Below are 20,270 nucleotides of genomic sequence, written 5' to 3' on the forward strand. Positions count from 1 at the left end.
GATAGTGGTCAATTGAAGTTTTTTTTATTTTTTATTTGAAGATATAAAAAACAAAGAAGAAGACGAGCCCTGGTGCAGCAGTAAAGTTGTGCCTTGATGATTATATAAAAAACAAAGAAAACTATTAGTATGATAATTGCCATAGAAAAATTTTGAAATATTAAATTTTCGAGTTTTAATAATCTAGGTTAGAAACACCTTTCAATATACCCAAAACGTTGAAATAGTCGTATGATATGCCTTCTTAATATATTCTGGTATTCAATAATGATGTAGTAAAGAACGACAGGAATCATGAATAACTTGTTGCTAGAAATCAAATAGTATATACGTAGAAGAAAAATTAAATTTCAGCTTAGCCTTTTCATGGATCTTTGCCATACCCTCCGTGCAATGATGAGGGAAATAACATCATTTTTGGGATTTTAGATACAATATTGGCACACAAATATAGTGTACTTGGGATTGAAGTTCCACCAGATACAGGAGTCAAAAGAGAATAGAGACATATTGAGTATGTCATCCCAAAAGCAAAGATAAAGTTGATCCCTATGCTCGATAAAGCCCATTATATTAGCATTACTTCTCAACATAGTAACATAAAGCATTCAACAGAACATCTGAAAGAACTTTGAAAAGGTTACTTAAAAAGAGCGAAAGAGAGATTTTGTTGGCAATCGCTGTCACACAACTTTTGCCACACAAGCATACACAACACAAACACATTCAAAATGCTCCATTAATTAATAACACTATTATCAAGAATGGATATAGGGAGCGACAAGGGTAGGTCCGACCCCTCCTCCCTCAATTTATAAAAACACATTAGCAAAATTGCTTATTTGTCACTTCCTCTACAATTCTTTTCTTGCATTCATGTAAACTTCTATAATTCTTTTCTTTTATTTTTCATTGTTCTCCTTCCATATTCATTAATGTGGCCGCTATACCTTATATTACATTTACCTCTGAGTTTCTCCTAATCAATGGTAAGAATAAGATCATTATATTTGATAAATAACATCAATAAAGAGTAAAAGATATCTTTTTATTTAATGGTGCTCTTTTGGCAAAGTGGAGATGCAATCTCTTCCATTCAAACTCTTGTCTATGGAGATCGATCCTAGACTCAAAATATGGGGGTGGAGAAACCTTGCTGGGAAAGTAGAGAGGTGTGGAGAGTTTATTTGGTGGAGGTACCTTAGAAAAGTTTGTGGGCGGAGGAGTAGTAATTGGTTTGATAACATGGTAGGATGGAAGTTAGGTGAGGGGGGTCCAACATCCTTTTGGTTTGACAAGTGGTGTGGTGAGGATTGTTTGGTGACCTCATTAATTAGGGTGTTTCAAAAAGATGAAATGATATGTAATATGGGGAGTTGAGTTGTAGATAGATAGGAGGGTGTAACATTCCGAAAATAAATTAAAAGGAGTTTTGAAAAAATAATGAGATTTTTATAATTAAATAAAAAAAATAATATTATTAATTAAAATAATAGTTTTAAGGTAAATAAAATAAATGTGTTTTTAGAAAATAAAAAGAATGTTTTGTTTATTTATTTAATAGAGAGTAAAATAGAGTTCTCTTTTAATAAAATAATAAAATAAAGAAAAATTTAAAATAGATAGTAGACTCAATCAGTCCGTCCGAGTCTTTTCCTCTTGATTCAGGTTCAACCTATAAAATATTTTAACACGCAGACTCTATTTATGAACTGTAAAAAACATACGACTTCTCAATTGTTCTCAAAATAATTTAACTCATTGCACCTCAAAGTGATTAAACTCGTCGGGTTTTCACAGTGGATTCCATCACAATACTCGTCGTGCAGTAACTAGTTGTCCTTAAAGGGTCTTACAGTTATGTGATTGTACGGTTCATAACTCACAACATCTCAATACACATGTATTTTACAATTCAACACATATTCAATTTATCACATACACCTAATATCAATCACAATGTTATAATCTCAAAGCAACATGTTATCACACCTCAGGAATCATATACACATCACACAATATTAATATATACATGACACAAACAGAAACTTTACTTATAAACTATGCAATACACACAACCATTTAATTATTTTTAAAATCATTTAAATCCATAGTGCTTAAAAGTGATTCAACTTGTCAAGTTCCTACAGTGGATCCCATCACAACACTCGCCCTTAAAGGATCTTATAGTTGTGTAATTGTACATTCATAGTTCACAACTCAATACATACAACATCTCAATACAGATTTATCTCATCATTCATCACATATTTAATTTATCACTTACACACAATCCCAATCACAATTTTATGATCCCAATATAACAATATCACATTAATCTAGTAAATCTTGTCCATAACACAAATGAATTATGCAAAAATATTTCTCACAACATGGGGAGTAAAACCCTCTCAAATAATTTCACATGATCATATCAAAATTAAAGGAATCAAAAGCATAGATTCAAAATTACAAAAAACACCAAGAGCATTCAATTTTATCGACCAATTTGTATTAGGACATCAATTGGCCCGTCAAATATAACAATCTCATGATTATAATCATAAAGGCATAATTACAATCATAAACATCCCAAAATAAACCCCAATTTAATCCTCTAAGGATCCTTACACATGTTCATTCTAACCCCAATTGTTATAAATTCATCCTTTACCTCTAAGAGGGCTCACTTGTATAGTCCGACAGTGATAGAGACATCTCTAGTGATTCCCTAAGATTTCTTATTTCTTCTGGTTGCTCTACTGGAGTTTCTAAGCGTTAGCGAGAAGGAGAATGGATTGAAGCTTCAATTTCACTGTCTTTGTGTGAGAGATATTTCTCTCTCTGCCGAAAATATTTTCCAAATCCCAACGGTGAGAATTTCAAAGAACGAGCTCCAAAGGAGGTATCCAAATTTCATGATGATCAAACGATTAACGAATCCAAAATCATAGTTTTAATGGAACATATTTGGGTGTATGCGGGAAAAAGAGAGTTTTGGAAGAGAAAGAAGGGAAAACGAATTTGAGAGTAAGAGAGAGTGTAAAGGCTAACCTAATATGTCTCTATTTATGGCTAGAATACTCTTAAGCTATTATTTACTCTATTTTTCTTTATTTTGTTATTTTATAAAAAGGAACTCTATTTTACTTTTTCATTGAATAAATAACCAATCAAAACATCCTTTTATTTTCTAAAATATCATTTTACTCTATTTATTTTCTAATACTATGGAACCCTTATTTTAATTAACAAAAACTCTTTTATCTCATTTATTTAATTTCTAAAAACTTTATTAATTTTAAATAAAACTCTTGTTATTTATTATATTAATGTTAAAAGAGAAAAATCTATTAAGATTACATCAAGAGTAGTTTTGGCAAGCGGAGTCCTCAACACGTTCCTTAACTCATCACAACACCATATCACAACTTCGAGATTTTGTTTTCTTAACCTCCATCTTCCTTGCTTTGTAGTCAATTCCTTTTAGTTTATACTTGTAATTAATCAATGAATAAAATTCAATACAAGTCACTAATTGCTTAATCTATATATATATATATATATATATATATATAACTCTGAGTATAAACATAATTCTTATGAAATGAGATACTCGGTCTTACCGCTTTATACTACTTGTGTAACTTGGTAAGCTTGCCAAGGAGACAACAAGTGACCAGAAGTGAGTCATATCTATGGATAAAGTACTCCTTTAAGCTTATGTTGATCCCACATAGTTGGAGCTTTCTTGCAAAACAGCGTAACCCTGACTGATTTTCTTATGATTTTACCTAGTGAAAGTGATCTGACTTACCTGTGTGTGGTAAGAATAATGATGTGATCAAGTACTCCTTTAAGCTTGAGTCTTAGTATATCTATTACATAATGCTTGTGTATTATTGACTAGAGGAATGGCATTGTATTTTGATCCTTGAGTACATGAATGATGTGAAAATGTGTGAGACGTGTTGTGTTGAGACATAATGTTATACGATAAGTGGTGGAATGACGTGAATTATGTTTAAGTAAGTTGTATTTCATTTATATGATACGTATATCTACATATTGTGTTGTTTCTCTCTATTAGTTAGGAATGTAATAACTCACTACATGTGTGTTGTTTGTGTTTGGATCCTATAATGTTCTCGAACCTTGTGTTCGTGGAAGCAGATGGTTAGGTGGATGATTATGGAGAACTTCATGCTAGAGGATGTTGGGATATCATGCTCTAATAAGATGTGACATTGAGACATGAGTTTTTGTATTAATTACATGAAGTCCTGGATATGTAGTTTTTATCATTTTTGTTTCACATGTTGAATCTTTAATTCATTATCTGGAGTTTTGGATGACTTTGTTTTGAGCCGGAGATATTTTCATACCTTTAATTGATAAGTTTTAATTTGGTGATTAACGCGAATTTGATCCTTTTATCCATGTGAACTTCTTTATTTTTATTGAATAAAATCGTTTTATGTAATTCCACATTTTATTTATTTTATTATAGAAATATGTATATCGGGATAGAGAGTGTTACAAGTGGGACTTTAAATGGTGAAGATTGTGGTTTGATTGGGAAATTCCTACATTAAATCCATTCCTTGAGAAAATGGATGAAATAGTACTATCAATAGGTGTGGTGGATTCATGGTTGTGGGACAAAGACATCTCGATTGCTTTTGTTAAGAAAATTATTTTATGGACTGCATGTGACATCCTTATCTTTTATTATTTCAGTTATTGAATAAGATTTTCTAGTCAAAATAGTGGTTACTAACCTCTAGGAAAGTAGTTCCTAAACTTTAGGAGAAAATATTTTTGTTTTATCTTAATTAATTTTTCTATTTTTGCTGCAAGCATTATAAATGTATTGTATTAGTAGCTGAATTAAAAAATATCTCTTACGATTTGTTTCTCTGCAAAATATTTACATATTATCCTCTCTGTTTTGTACCATTGTCTTTGTTCATTATAAACCAACAGCTTTCTCCGTGGCATTAGCTTATAGGGTGCTTCATAATATACAGAGAGGAGACTTGGAGTCAGATTTGCTAGCTAATGTGTGGACTTTCCCAGTATTGTCGAAGGCTAAACTCCTGATATGGAGACTTTGCCTCAATGGATTACCTACACTTGATAATCTTCGAATAAGAAACTGTATTGATGTGACCAATAATGGTCTATTCCCACTGTGCGGGGCTGTTACTGAAACAGTTGTGCATCTCTTCTTAACATGCTCGCTAGTGGAAGGAGTTTGGAAGCAATGGATAGAGTGGTTGGATATTTGGACAGTGTTCCCGGATGAGGTGGTTCATATGCATATTAAAATGTAAAATGTTTTCAGGAAAAGCAATATGTGTAATGAGAAGATGAGGAAATGGAACATTTTATGGGGAACTATACTTTGTGTACTTGGAGGCTTCAAAATGGCTGCATATCTAGAGAAGGCAGGGATGGATCCATTAATGGAAAATTTTATTTAGAGAAATTGTTATAATATATAAATTTTAATGCAATAAAATGCATGTCATAACAAATTAGAAACGGTAGCTGTGTTTTTGCTAATTTAGCACAATAAATAAACATATATTAAACTAAAATTAATATATACATATTAAATTTTAAGCAATAGTGTGAAAGTCAAAAGTACAATTGATTATATTTAAATAATTATGTAAAAATAAAATATATATGTATGTGGATGTGTAGATATGTTATATTGTCTTTATAATCTGTCACTGCAAGAAAAGGTGTCCCAAAATGTCACAATCATAAGTCTTTCCTCCTCGGACGTTAAGGTTTTCTACTATTGTTGTCTCATCATAACAAAGTTTTTCCCAAGTAACATTGACTTTCCTTCTCAATAAAAACTTGAGCCTAGGGACATTTTTTAGGATCCCAAATGGCTCCTGCAGGACCGAGACATAGTCTAACCTAGATCTTTTTCTGTTGGATATTCCTGACCCTAGAAGTATAAGAGTCTGAAAGGGTGAAAGGAAAGAAGTGAAGTGAGACTAGAGCGAAGAGAAAATGAGAAAGGAAAGAAGTGAAGTGAGAGTAAAGCGAAGAGAAAACGAACAAGGCGTGTCTATATATAGGAAATGCCATCAAGAAATGCTAGACATGCAACTTATAGTCTTTCAAAATTGTATGAAAGTGTGACACTTGTCTTCTTTTTTTTTTTTGGGTCAAAAATGGATATAATTTATCATTTTAAATATGTTTCCATTGTCTATTTTTTATGATTTTTTAATTTATTAGAGATGTAAGTTACCTTTTTAAACTAATCAAATTAATTATGATATAAATATATTTTTAAAGTGTTTTAAGAATGAAAAACCAAACAATCACATATTATAAAGACAAAAAGAAAAAAGACGAAAGTGAAAAAAATTATTTAAACCTGTTTTTAATATCCTTTTCCCAAACTATCTCAAGAACACACTCGCCTCATCTTTTTCCCCCTCCCATAAACCTCTGATAGACATGCATACTCCGTTTCAGAAAAATCACAGTCCACTCTGGTAAATATTTGCAAGATCCCATGATATTAATGTCCAAAACATTCTCACTTGATATTGCGTCATAAAAGTGCAAGACATTTAATGAAATATTATTCCTATTACAATTAAAGGAAACTGAACCATGCTTCAATCTTCTCCCTACTGGAAAGAGATGGCAAGAATTGGATTGCATTGCTTTCATTCCATATATCAATTAATATATTTTGGTAACTTTTTTTACATAAATAAAAATCTTTATTTTTCTTTTTAAAAAGTTTATAATAAACTTGGTAAAGTTGTAATAACATTAATCAATAAACTGGTGTGTCAACAACTCAGAATGAGCAAACGTTATCAGCGACAAGAATATTCACAGTATGATGTTTGACCTGACGAGGAAATGCTTATTGTCACGTTGTTATAGTAACTAAATTAACATTCGTAGTGGCAGGGCACCATCCGTAATCCATTGCCGTTGGATATAGCGAGTGTTGAATGTAGGGTAGGGATTCGTTACGTGCAACTTGTAGAACGGGTAAGCATGTGAATTTGCTGAAATTGCAAACAAGTCCCTGAATTGACACACCCACATGGAAAAGCAGCAAGCAACAGCACTTTTTCTAATGAGTAACTCTGGTCACAATTTTTTCGGAGGATCATGTCACTACTAAAAAACTTGTTTTTTACGACACACATTCTAAGACGGTTATACTAAAACCGTCTTAGAATGTGACACGATGGCATTTTTGTAATTAAAATTATTATATTTTATTTTTACGACACACATTCTAAGACGGTCATGAAAAACCGTCTTAGAATGTGACACGGTGACATTTTCCTAATTAGTGAAAACTTAAACTACGACGGGTTTTTTAAAGAACCGCCTTCATATTCGTTCATTTACTACTAACCCTAGCTTCAGTGGTTTCAATCTCAGGCATAAGGCTCCCGCGCCGCACCCCACTCCTCCCCTCCAAACCCATGTATGACGCTGCACCCCAATCCTTTCCTCCAAACCCTCCCTGCCACATAATAACCAAGCCTTCATCTTCTCCTTCCGCTCCAAACCTTCTTTTTTTCATTCCCATTCCCACTTTTTCTATTTCTTCAAATTTCTCTCTCTTCCATCTTCTTCTTCTCAATTGTCATGTTGCCACGTGGTTCGAATCTCCACCGAGACCTTGGAAGTCTCGCCGCCGCCTCCGCCTCCGGGTTTCAACTTTCACCCCTTCCAACAACTACACCAACCTGCGCTGGCTTCTTTCGCGATGTTCCACCAAGGAAGGTCGTCTTGTCGATCGAGGATTTCGGCGGCGTCGGAGACGGGAAAACATCCAACACCAAATCGTTTCGGAGGGCGATTCGGTACATGTAGCGCTTCCAGAACCGCGGTGGGGCCCAGCTTAATATCCCCACCGGCAGTTTCAATCTCACAAGCAATTTCACATTTTTTCTTCACCACGGTGCTGTTATTCTCGCCTTTCAGGTTCCAACTTTCTTTTATTTATTTTATATTTCTTTTGTTTTGTTTTTGAATTTACGAATTTATGCGTGTTTAAATTAATTTATTTTGTTTGAATAAAATAAATGATAATAATCGGCTAGGTTGACGGAGGAATACACGCGTGGGTGCAGCTTCAGATTCACATGTGGTTCCGATTTGGGTTTTTTGTTAATGAAAAATTAAAATAAATTTACATATTTAACTGCTATTTCATTAATTTAAACTATTATGTGGTTTTGTAGGACAAAGTGGGATAGTGAATGGTCAAGGAAGGATGTGGTGGGAACTTTGGTGGAACAGAACATTGGAGCACACGAGAGGGCACCTCCTTGAACTAATCAACTCGGATAATGTTCTTATATCAAACCTCACCTTTCAAAATTCTCCTTTTTGGACCATCCATCCTGTTTATTGCAGGTTTGATCTTTTTGGCTATACATTTTTACTTCTATGACTTGTTTCATGGTTTAAATATTTATTTTTTGGAATGTGAACTTAGGAATGTACACTATTTTCATATTTGTTATAAGCTTTGAAAAATTATTCCTTACTATTGTTCAATTCCAAGAAAGTAGTAATCTCATGTTTTACTACTTCAATTTTTACTCAAATGATAAGGGGTAAATAAGAGGAATGTCAACTTATTGAAGAAGCTGAACATAGCCCTACAAATCAAGGGAAAAATAAACTAGCTCTGCGGAAGTGTCGTGCGGAATTGATTACCAGCTTACAGCTATTGGGTGATTATGAGTCCTTACTAACACCACCTCAACTTGTTCTTGTGGAAGCCAATCAAGCTGCTGCCAAAGCTATTATGTTCTTATCAGGAAACCCTGTTGGTAGTGGATGCTTCAAATATATGAGCACGAATGACATGCAGATGAAATGTTGTGAGTAAATTCTTATGTTGCGGTAATCAGAATCTGTAAAGTTCTTTTTTTTCTGTAGCATTTGTACTTCTAATTGATATGTATCCTTTTTATAATTTTATTTTTAGGTTCTAACTGAGGCAGAGCTAGGGTTAAATTGCTGGAGTGGACCAAAGTTAAAATAATCCAAGGAATCTATGGAAAGATAGAAAATTTGTTGGGCTAATAAATCTGTTGGACCAAAGTTAAACTATTGTGGTATTTAATCATTTTTTTATACGCCTGTGGTATTCAATCATATTTTCATAATTTGGTCATAATGTAATGCTCTTTTTACCTCTCTGTTATTTACTTTTCATATAAGGCTATCTCATAAAAGTCTGTTCATATGTTTGTTCTGAATCCCTATCTTTTATGTCTTTGGTGTGCAGGTGACACTTATTTTTATTTTTGTGTTCATTTTTTTTTACTTGCAGTTGGAAACTTGCGACATCTAATTGTTGAGGCTTGTATTGCAAAAAAATTGCTTGATACATCAGCTTATTTATGGCCTGGCTATATATGTGAATACATGCAGCAATCAAATTCCTTGTAGCATTTCTAATCATGTGTCTGGCATGCATTGGTTAATGTCTTAGTTGCAACATGTTTCTCTTGGGGTTGGAGGGGAACTATGTACAGCTTCAGGGGGTGATTGCGGTCCCTAACTTTTGAAAACTTTAAAATATCCCTTCTTTTTTGTATGAATTTATCAAATTTTTTTTTTCTGTTGAACTTTTCTGTTTTAGCTCTCTATTTCATTTCAGTTTCTGCCATTACTTTTTGTTTGTAACTTCATAATTTTATCTGATTATGATAGGGGAGGAAAGGGGTAATGGCCAGGGTGGCTCTGGAGCAAATGGGACTATAACTGGGAAGGCTTGCCCCAAAGGGTTGTACGGTACCCTTAGTGATCCTACTACCCAACTTGAGCAGGATTGCATCCATTAGAAGATACCTGAAATCTTAAACCAAAAAAATTAAGCTTGTGAAATGTGAATTGACTTGATTTATGTTTGCTTACTGTTTATCTAATTATGCTTTTTCTTTGCATATAGAATTTTGATATCACTCTTCTATATGGAACATGACTCACTAATAGCACTTGTAAAACTTGACAGATGTAGAAGTTCCAGGTGCCTGCATCATATTGATAGGCTTGTCATATGCAGTGGCAGCAGTGAGTTGCTTCTCTAAAACAATTTATATTGTTATTATTACTACATTTTTAAATAAATGGTGATTAAAAGCACAATAAATTTTAATAAACTAGAAAAATATTATTCCATTATATATATTGTTCTTCTCTTGTCATTTGCAACTAGTTATAACGCACAATGAAGTGTACACAGATACTAGAATATTATACTTTTTTTTTTATCCTTATACGTAAGATTTATTTTCGATATGAATTTCATACTTCATAATATATAGTTTCGTATCAATTCCAGTTTACTTATAACAGTAGTAACCGATGGGATACTGTACATAGAAAATAATTGTACGTATAAAGAATAAATTATTTTTTAAGAACTAAATTAAAGAATAATTGTACGTATACTGAACACTTTAAAAGTGTAAGATAATTTAGTTCATAAAAAAACAAAAAATTCTAATTTAATTTTTGTATATATAAAAAAATGTGACAATTATATTCTCCCATTAAATTTTATGGGACCTAAATTGTAATGTTTAGAGATTAATTTGACCTATAAATTGTAAAATTTAAAAATTAATTTAACATTAAAATATACCACAAGAATATAATTGTCATACTTCAGTTTCAGATTGCATTGCCACAGCTGGAGCAATCATGTCCATAAAAAATTTCAACAACCTCTTCAACAATAGTCATCAAAGATTAGGAGCTGCACTATATGGTGTTATCTAGCTACAAGTTTTACTGGGCATTTTTCGACTACAAAGGTAAAAACTACTTAATTCCCCTGTTATTGAGAAAATGTGTATCTGCCTACATGATTTTATTGGTTAGGAAATTTTATCCACGTTGACCTAAAATTGCAAGCTTAGATCATTGAATCATTTTATTAATTGGGATTTTATCCTCAAAATTATTAATAATTTTCATTTTATATATATATATATATATATATATATATATATATATATATATATATATATATATATATATATATATATATATATATATATATATATATATATATATATATATATATATATATATATATATATATATATATATATATATATATATATTTTTGAATCATGTTTTGAACTAGAGTTTTGTCTGTTGCAACTTGCAACCCCTTCCTTCTTTAGATGTCTAATTTTTTTCGACTAAGTTGAATCTGTTAGTTTGGAGCTCATCCTCCTTATTACCAAAGAAATGTTTTTTCTTTATAAAAACTGGTCATTTTGTATTTCATTAACAATTTGGAGTGTTAACATACAAGATGAACATCTGATAAAATATTTTGTTAGGAATAATGTTCTGAAGCCAATTATTGATGCCTTTGTTTCCAATGGCAATCGCTACAATATGTTCCATTCTGCTGTTCTGGAACTTTTTGAGTTTATTCGGAAGGTGTGAATCTTTAGTAATTGTTCTGGATCTTAAATGCCTAAAGCAATGTTGTGCTGATGATATTGTATTGTGTTGGAGAATCTGAAATTATTGCTGAGATACATAGTCCATTCTTTTTGGGACCAGCTTGTGAAATTTGAGAATTTGGCTTCAATTCACTCAAGTTAAATATGAGCAGGTAAGTATTTTTCTTTTTGAGCATGAATTGTGGGCCAAACACAACCTTGAGTTTACATGCTTGTAGTGGACCTTTGAAGAAATGATGAGCGTGCTCTAGAGATAGAAGAAGAACGGTACTTTAATGAGGATAGGTACATACCTTATTTTTTGATCATGCTAGTAGATTTTCAGATGCTTATACTGTTAGCACGGAGTCTCTTAAGTTTTGTTTATTTGATCAGTGACGAGGAGGATACTGCTTCTGTTCCATGTAATCTGAAAGGACACCAACAACCTAATCTATCCAATGGAGTTGCTGCAAGCTATTCACAGTGAAGGTACACTTTCGTTTCTTAGTATTATGTTTAACTGTTTGTAGTTTATATGCTATAAAATAATTTGTTCATCTTGATTTTCAGTCTAAGATCACTGGTTGATTATGAGGATGATAAAGATTACAAGCCACCGCCAAGGAAGCAGCCAGAAACTTCTGAGGAAGATGATGGAGTCTCTCAGGCTGAAGAGGTAATTAGTTTCCCAAACATACTACGACGGTTCGCATTTAACCGATTTAGAATGTGGAATTTTCTAAGACGGTTATTCAATAACCGTCTTAGATTTTGCATGTTTCTGAAAATATATTAAGACGGGTGTAGTGAAGACCGTCTTAGTATCTATTACTTTCTAAGACGGTTAAAAAATGAACCGTCGTAAAAAGTAATACATATTAAGCCGGCCCAAGAAACATTATCGCCTTTAAAACGAGAACATTCTAAGACGGTTATTTAATAACCGTCTTAGAAAATGCTATTATCTACGACAGTTCAATAACCGTCATAATAAGTGTAGTACAATATTACGACGTCTCATTCTACGACGGTTCAAAACCGTCTTAGAAAGTCGTATATGACCGACTTAGAATGTCATTTATGTAGTAGTGTGTGCTGTTGCATTGTATTGCTAAGTCTATCGCTTATGCCACTGCTGTCCCTAACAGCAACGTTATACCATGTGATTATATTCTGATGTGGGATGTGGTGTGTTATTAAGATTCAAAACACACAATTAATTTTGCTGGTAGAGCTAGGGCACCTTAATTAGACATTCATCAACATTATACCTTAATTAGACATTCATCAACATTATAACAACGAGAGATCTCTAACATTAATTCCTTGCAACGAAGCATGATATGGGTGCAAGTTCCACTGATAGGAGGAACCCCAAATGGGGGTATGGGTCACTTGTTGCTCCAGGATGTCATGGGCGTTTCTCATTAAGAAATAATTGATTAATTGAATAATGGAATATAATAGATTTTTATTATATTTATTTTTTGGTGTTAACTCTCCGGTTCTTCGAAGGAAAAAGATCCTGCCTAATCTATTTGGTCGGGAGGTAAGTAAAATCTGATCAATAATTATTTTCGTCAAGGATCAAACTTGAATAATATTTGAACGATTTAATCTTAATTTTAACATATTAATCACTTGTGTCCAATTTGATTTTATTATATTTTTTTGTAGACAAGACTGGTTTATAAAAAAAAAAATTGTTATTTTTTAAGATAATAGGTGAAATGTATTTTAAAAAAGACAAGCGAGAAAATATTGGAATAAGAAAATAACAACCCAAAATTATGGATTAATTATATTTTACCATTACTAAGAATAAATTTATACTTTTTTAAATCTTGATAAGTATAATTTTTTTATTTATAAGAAATGAAACTAAAATATCAAAAAATTTACAATATAATAACTTAAGTAATTTTGGTTGATAAGTACAATAAAACCCAATTTTTGTCATCCTAGCCTTCTATGATATATGTAGGATAAAACTAGCTCGTGTGATTTACAATTATACAAATCAATGCCGGATTTACTTAAAATATATTAAAAAAAAAAGGACTGAAAGCAAATAAGGGAAACTTGGTCAACCTACTAAATCCTGTAGAATAATGCACGGGCGTTAGTGGAATGACATGTTTCTACGTGGCAGATCCTAGACCTTGCATGAACAGCTTCATGTGACAGCTAATGCCATACCAGGACGTTTGCCAACTGCAAGTGGATTCTCTTCTTTCTCTAACGGCCAGACACACGAGCAAAGCAAATATCCTTGTGCGTTTCATATTCAAGAGGTGTGTTTCTTTGAATTTTAAGTTTCTCCTAATGCCTTGTTCAGTTTTGAACTTGTTATATTGTAGATTCATGTACAAGATATGCTCTTTTCATATACAAGAGTTATGGTCAACTTTATCTATGATAAAAAAATAAAATAATATACTTCTTGTTTGGTAGTTTATCTATTGTATTCTTTTTTTTTTTGGTTGCTTCTTTTCACGTGATTATAGGGTGTGCATCACGTTCATTTCTTATAATTAGAAGTTTATAATATTTGGTCTTATATGCAATTAATATGTATCAAAAATTGACTTTTGAATTAGCTTGCAAGGTCTTGATGACATCTACTTATCTACTTCCCTGTGCTTATCGATTTCCTTATGCCCAACTATAAAGAAGAGAAGACAACAGAGTCTACAACTTTAGATGCAAGTTTGTACCTGTCTTGCTATGTGCCTGGATTTAAAACATTATAAATAGTAAGTAGACTCATATCAATTTCTTAGAGTACACAGATTCGTTCCACTAAACACGTGGATCAACTGACACGAAATTGTTCTATTTTATTTTGAATTCAAGTTTTGGATATGCAGTCGCGTTAAATACTTGAAAAGAACTATGTCACCCATAATAGTCATATTCGTTTCAAACAAGATTGCATTTAATGGAGGATATTTGTAGTCTATACAAAAAAAAAAAGAGTACTAAAGCTGATAATGCATTATTTTGAACTCTACACTTCACACAGATGATAAGCTGAATTTGGGAAAAGAAGGGATATATGGGTATTATGGTAAGTGTGCATAAAACATGAGTTGATAGTAGGAAAGAGCTAACAGTAGTGTTTTATTTAAAAGCACTAAATTTTGTAAGAATATTTTTTTGATGGATAATTGTGGGAAATGCCCACTTAAGTTTTGTAAACAATTGTTCATCACAGTCTTGCACAAAATAATTGGGAATATCATGTATGTATTCAGAATTTCTGGACTGGGGTATAATGTTGTATGAAAGGGAGTTTGGTTTTTATGTCAAGATTAAGTTTCAGAAAAATCTTGAGTTTTCCTTCTACGCCAAGAATGTTGTCTGGAGTTTGTGGTTGTTCTTGGTTTTAAATTTTTGTGAAGGTAATTGTCAAATGTATATAAACTATATTGTAGGGAAAAAAAAGTCATTCATGGGCCAGCATCTAATATACCTTAAGCTTTTAAGCTAATCCTCTGCCATCTTAGGATCTTTGACCCCATTGTAAGGAATCATATAGAGATTTCTGAAATGAGAAAAACCAGCCCAACCTAAAGAGGGGATCATGTTCTGAAGCAGAAGAGATGTAAGTCCAAGAAATGTAAAAGTGTCTCTTATGAGTGAGAAAGTGTTTATTGCTCTTTGTAACTTTTGAGTGGGAAACTCAAGTTCATAGAGTGATACACACTATTAGGGGATGGTTTTTCAAGTTTGTCTAGAAAACTTGTAATCATTATTTGTGATAGTAAATACTTGTTGAAATGTTTATGTGGATGTAGGAAAAGGGTGTTGAACCATGTTAAATTGTATCTTCCATTATTTCTATCTGTGGTGTGTTTTTTATGTGTTCCCATCTTTGATCTTGTTATGTATGAGGGTTGTTTCCCCAACAGTTCTAAATTTAGTTACTCATTGTATATATAACAGAATTTGGCAACCTTCCTAATATCAAACACTCAAATAAGACTGTTTCAGAAAGGCATTAGCACAATAGCTTATTGATTTTTATGAGATGAAAGATGCTACAAATCATATATGCCTCGTTCAACTTGCCTTGTAATAAGAGGCATCTCAAAAATGACTTGAGTAATCTATAATTTAATCAAGTTATTTGATGGAACACTTGGTGTTAAGGAGCCAGTGGCATTGCCATCATACCCTACTTAGACTTTTTATTCAGATTACTACATAAAGGCTAATTTTGATTGTTGTAATTATTATTGCAGGACCTTCTGTTGACTACTGAATGGTGAAGATGAGTTCAGAAAGCGAGACAATAAAACCAAAGACCGATTTTGGACTCATTCTAAATTATTCTAATAAGTGTATTTGGAAAAATGACTCCGGTGCAGGTGCAAATGCAGCTTGTCGAATAGACAAGACATTTTCTGCCATTGACCCCCTATCCGAAATAGTTTGGTCTCCAGATAAAGGTTTCAGTCTCAAATGTGTTGATTCAAGTTTTACTAATAAAAAGACCTCTCTTTTGGGGGATGTTGAACCAAGCAGTATGGTTCTTGCTCTGCTCCAAAGCGTTAATGGAAGTTCTACCACAGATAAACCTATAGATGATGTTTCTGTAGAACCTATTGTTGTCATATGCTCGAAGAGTGATGTTTCATCCACAGATACTCCTGCTAGGAATCCAGCAAGTGATTCAATTGTCATCATTCCAGACCATAAAACATGTGAAGATGATCATGATATAGGTAAAAGTAACATCTATGGTGGTTCCTGTAAATGTAGGGAAAGGTGGATTTGCAGTATAACATTGAGTTCAAGTAGGCCTTACTGAAGGAAAAAATATAAACTTGTTATCCTAACTAGTTAAATTGTTAACTGGAACTTATCAATTTGATTGGTTTTCTTCTTGTCACTTTTTTCCCATAAACTATTTTTGCTCAATCTGACTGAACAATGTTCTGGCAGGATTTGGTGATAATATGCAGAAAATGACCACTGAAAGAGAAACACCTAATTTGCCAAACAGTCAGAAGGAGAATGTAATGAATGACTTGGAGAAGAATATTTGTGCTCAAGCCAACATTGGAACAGCTATAATATCTGAGATAAAGGGAAACAAATCTACTATGTCAGGTATGTGCTTTCATCATCACTTTGTGGTACTGACAAGACAAGAATTTAGGCATTTTTGGTTACTTTTGCTCAGAGCATGTTCTAAATTCTGTTATTTGTAAACAATTTATATCAATTTTCCTGGATCATAGAAAATAATTCTCATCATTCTGGCAGGGTTTTTTTTTTTTTTTTTTTCTGAACACAGGTTCCAAATTTAAGACATTTCCTTTATGTTTAAAGGACACTTGCTGAAACTTTATGTTAAAGAAAAATGCAAGTCCATTCTTTTTGTGCATGCCTGAAATATCACCTGCATCATGATTTTCCTTCAGGTCAGGTTGATGAAAGGCTGCTTAGTAATTTATCACTTCAAGGAGATGAACCTAAATGCAGAATGGAAGAAAATCCTTCACCAAGTAAACATTGCAATGGAGACATAGATACTGGTATTGTCAACCAGGTGGTTGAAATAGAAGATGGATTGTATACTATGGTCGAGCATACAATCGAATGTAAAGGTTCCAGTGCTCTAGGAACAAATTTAATATCTTCTGGCATCAGTCCTTCACAAAAACTGGAATCAACTGCAGAGAATGATTTACAAACATTCAACTATGAGGCTACTTGTGCAGCAACAAGCACAGTTCTTGTTTCAAAATTCAGCAAGAATAAAAACAAATTCCATGTCAATGAAAAGATGCTACTATGCAGTAAGAACCATCAGGTCATGCCTTCTCCAAGTAATAGCAGGATTCAAATGACAAGAAATGAAGGTAAGGAAAAGTCCTTATCAGATGAGGATTCAAATGCCACTTTATCAAAGGAGGAAGAGAGCCATTTAAGTGTTGAAAGCTTCCACAGTGCTGGGTTGTTTTTGGCAGGTAGGAAGAGAAGCAAGATGCAACAAGTGATAATTGGGAGTAAAAAATTCAAAAAGCAAACTCAAGAAACTTCATGTTCTAAATCCTATGTTAAACCGGATAGCTCATTCATGAACTTGATTTCAAACATGATCAAAGGATGCTCACAATCAACTCAAGATGGGGACAAGTCTTTGGCTCTTAACCTTGAAAATCCTAATCATCATCTTCAACAGCTAGATCAGAAACTTCTCAAGTGCAACAAGAATCAAGATTCAGAGCTAAAAAATGCAGGGTTCAGATCAAATTTTCAGTCTATGGTTGGTGCAAAATTTAAGAATGTGGGAACAAGAATGTCTCAAGTCGGAGAGGCTTCTAAAGATTTTGAGCCAGGTACCAAGGTACATGGAATTGATGCCACTCCAATAACCTTCTATGCAGAGAACAATAGCCTTTACAGACAGTATTTGCAATCAAATAAGCTTGAAATATCCGAAGGGAGATTTGATGCCTGTCCCCCCATACAGCCGCAGACAAGACCTATAAATTCTCTCAACAGTCATGAACACTGGAAAAATAACTCAATGGAGAATGAAAATTGTTACAACTTGGAGCTAACTAAGGAGAAAGAAGGAATGGCATTACTATCATTACATTCACCTTCAACTAGACAAAACAGAAATGATAATGAGAATGCCGAGTCTTGTGCAATGTATGAGAGTAAGGGAATCTGTCATAGAAGTGATAATGTGGAAGGTCTCTGGATAAATCGTTTTTTACCAAAGTCAACTTCCCCCTTGGTAGTTTTTGATCACCTTAATGAGAGGGGTGGTTCTGAAGTTCATTCTGCGTCTTGCGCAATGCTTCCAAATTCCAATAAACACATTTCTCTGAACAACTGCAAGATTGAAGAGGCTAAAGAGCAATCTGCTGATGACCAACTTCTTAGTGAGGCTCAAAATTTACATAATTGTTGTGTCAATAAAGAGGATTCCACTGTCCTTAAGGATGATAAGGGAAATCAATATCACACAGCAAAGCTGCATAAGTTCAACTCCTTTACACCTTTCCCAGGATTGAGAGCTGCAGGGCCAATGGTGTCCATGTTTGCAAGGAGATTAGGTGCCATCAAACAATTCCAGCATACAGAATAGTCTACCCCACACAGGTAAAAATGGCTTGCCTGTTTTATGAGACCAGGCGTCAAAAACTTGTGATTTACCAAAGGTTACAGGAAATAATCTATGATCTCATAAAAATATAAATACATATAGGAGAACTGGAACTTGGAAGCACCTCGTTGTCTATGTAGTGTTGTAATACTCTTTATTTCCTCTTCCTTCTATTCCTTGGTGGCAACTGTAATGAATGTTTTTCTCATCATGCTTATCGTTAAGTTTCATAATATCATTAATTAACTCAATAATCCAACATCTGCATTCTGAAGAGTAGGGTATGAAACATTTGATTATGTCAAAATCCATAATTAGTAGCTCCAAGAGAGATCTGTTTTATTATTATCATATTTTATCAAGTGCAAGGAAAGAAACTTTTTCTCTGTGGATTCTAGAGATGGCAAAGGCAGTAGTTAGGCAGTACATTAAAGCGAATCCTTGGTCAATTCAATTTCTTTGTTTGAAATATTTTGTCATGTGAACAAAATGGTCGAAGTAAAAAATGTCGAGTTAATAAATTAAAGCAAGTCCTCAGTTGAGTCTATTTCTTTATAATGCCATTTGGTGCGTAGATTGACCAAGTCCAGATTGTCAAAGTCAATAATTATTTATTGAAAATTTATGAGCTGGTCTTGTCTAAGAATATGATAGGGTAGAGTGAATTAGTGAACCTTCAGTGACTTATTACAAAAAAATCTTAATAATCAATTATTTTATACATCATTTCAGTTGTTTCTAACTATAAGTTGGAACTTGTTATTCAACATTATTAAGTTTGGATCTGAGTGGATCACAAAGTAAAGTTAGCTTTTGCTTTTTCTCAGCCCCACCAACTGTCAATGGTCCTGTCTTATAAACTTTACATAGCAAGTGGTGTGTTCCTTTATTGTGAACCAGTTAGGATAAGCTACTTGTTTCATTGTGCTTCCACTATATGATTATCAGAATTATTTAATCTTATAGTTATAGTGATTTACATGAACAGCATTATTAACTTATGGAATGGATATCTAATTTTTGTTTACTTTGTTCCATCTCTCTCTTATCCTACAGGAAGACATTATACAGTGGTGGTGCACCACCTCAGAAGCTGGTGCTGAGATTCCAACTGAAGAAGATCCAATAGAAAGAATAAAAATTCAAAATAAGAAAATGTTAGATTTCCTATGGAGGCAAAGTATCTACCGTTAACAGCTCCAATTTATTCTTCGTTTTGTATACAAAAGTTGCCTTTCTTTGCTTAAAGTTAAAGATGCTTCACCCAACCACCCAACACGCATCATCAAAGACGAGCTATTCCAAGAATTTGGTTTGTCTTTGAAAGGAAAGTAGTGGCAATCTACCTTACTTTCCGTTGAAATTAATAATTTTGTACATTGCTAGTGAATAGACACTTTCACGTGGAGCTTGTATCCTGGGTTGATAAAAATATATACGAATCCAAGCTTGCTTGAAGATTTTCTTTTTTGAGTACTTGCTTGTTTATTTGGAGGCAAGTTCTCCGAATCTCTCTATTATAGTCCTTTTAACTACTCGCAAAGCCTAATTATTTCTAGGTAACATCTTTTCATTGGTCCTGTTATTGTGTTGCAGATCCGCATTTGGTGCGAGCAACTTTCATAAAAGTATGGTAGATATACCAA

The 20,270-nt window shown here is 33.1% G+C and overlaps 1 protein-coding gene across 2 annotated transcripts; it reads left to right on the forward strand.

Moving 5' to 3' along the window:
- The first annotated feature begins 13,656 nt into the window (after positions 1 to 13,656).
- LOC100798639 (uncharacterized) lies at positions 13,657 to 20,082 on the forward strand. Of its 2 annotated transcripts, XM_006589225.3 has the most exons (6): positions 13,666 to 13,786; positions 14,093 to 14,248; positions 15,740 to 16,222; positions 16,443 to 16,610; positions 16,925 to 18,620; positions 19,681 to 20,082. In XM_006589225.3, exons 3-5 carry the CDS (start codon positions 15,760 to 15,762, stop codon positions 18,604 to 18,606), a joined length of 2,313 nt encoding a protein of 770 aa, XP_006589288.1. In that variant the 5' UTR covers positions 13,666 to 13,786; positions 14,093 to 14,248; positions 15,740 to 15,759; the 3' UTR covers positions 18,607 to 18,620; positions 19,681 to 20,082. The 2 variants fall into 2 exon arrangements, with proteins under 2 accessions (XP_003536233.2, XP_006589288.1); XM_003536185.4 differs by lacking the exon at positions 14,093 to 14,248 and having other exon boundaries at positions 13,657 to 13,786.
- Positions 20,083 to 20,270: the final 188 nt, after the last annotated feature.

Source organism: Glycine max, chromosome 10 (genome assembly GCF_000004515.6).
Source record: "Glycine max cultivar Williams 82 chromosome 10, Glycine_max_v4.0, whole genome shotgun sequence".
Lineage (NCBI taxonomy): Eukaryota > Viridiplantae > Streptophyta > Magnoliopsida > Fabales > Fabaceae > Glycine > Glycine max.

What these genes read in the sequence shown, in the direction of transcription:
- LOC100798639 (XM_003536185.4), top strand. Translation starts at nt 15,760, where the DNA reads ATGGTGAAGATGAGTTCAGAAAGCGAGACAATAAAACCAAAGACCGAT. An exon ending in TGAAGATGATCATGATATAG is followed by an intron (nt 16,223 to 16,442) that starts GTAAAAGTAACA and finishes ATGTTCTGGCAG; the next exon opens with GATTTGGTGATAATATGCAG. An exon ending in AAACAAATCTACTATGTCAG is followed by an intron (nt 16,611 to 16,924) that starts GTATGTGCTTTC and finishes ATTTTCCTTCAG; the next exon opens with GTCAGGTTGATGAAAGGCTG.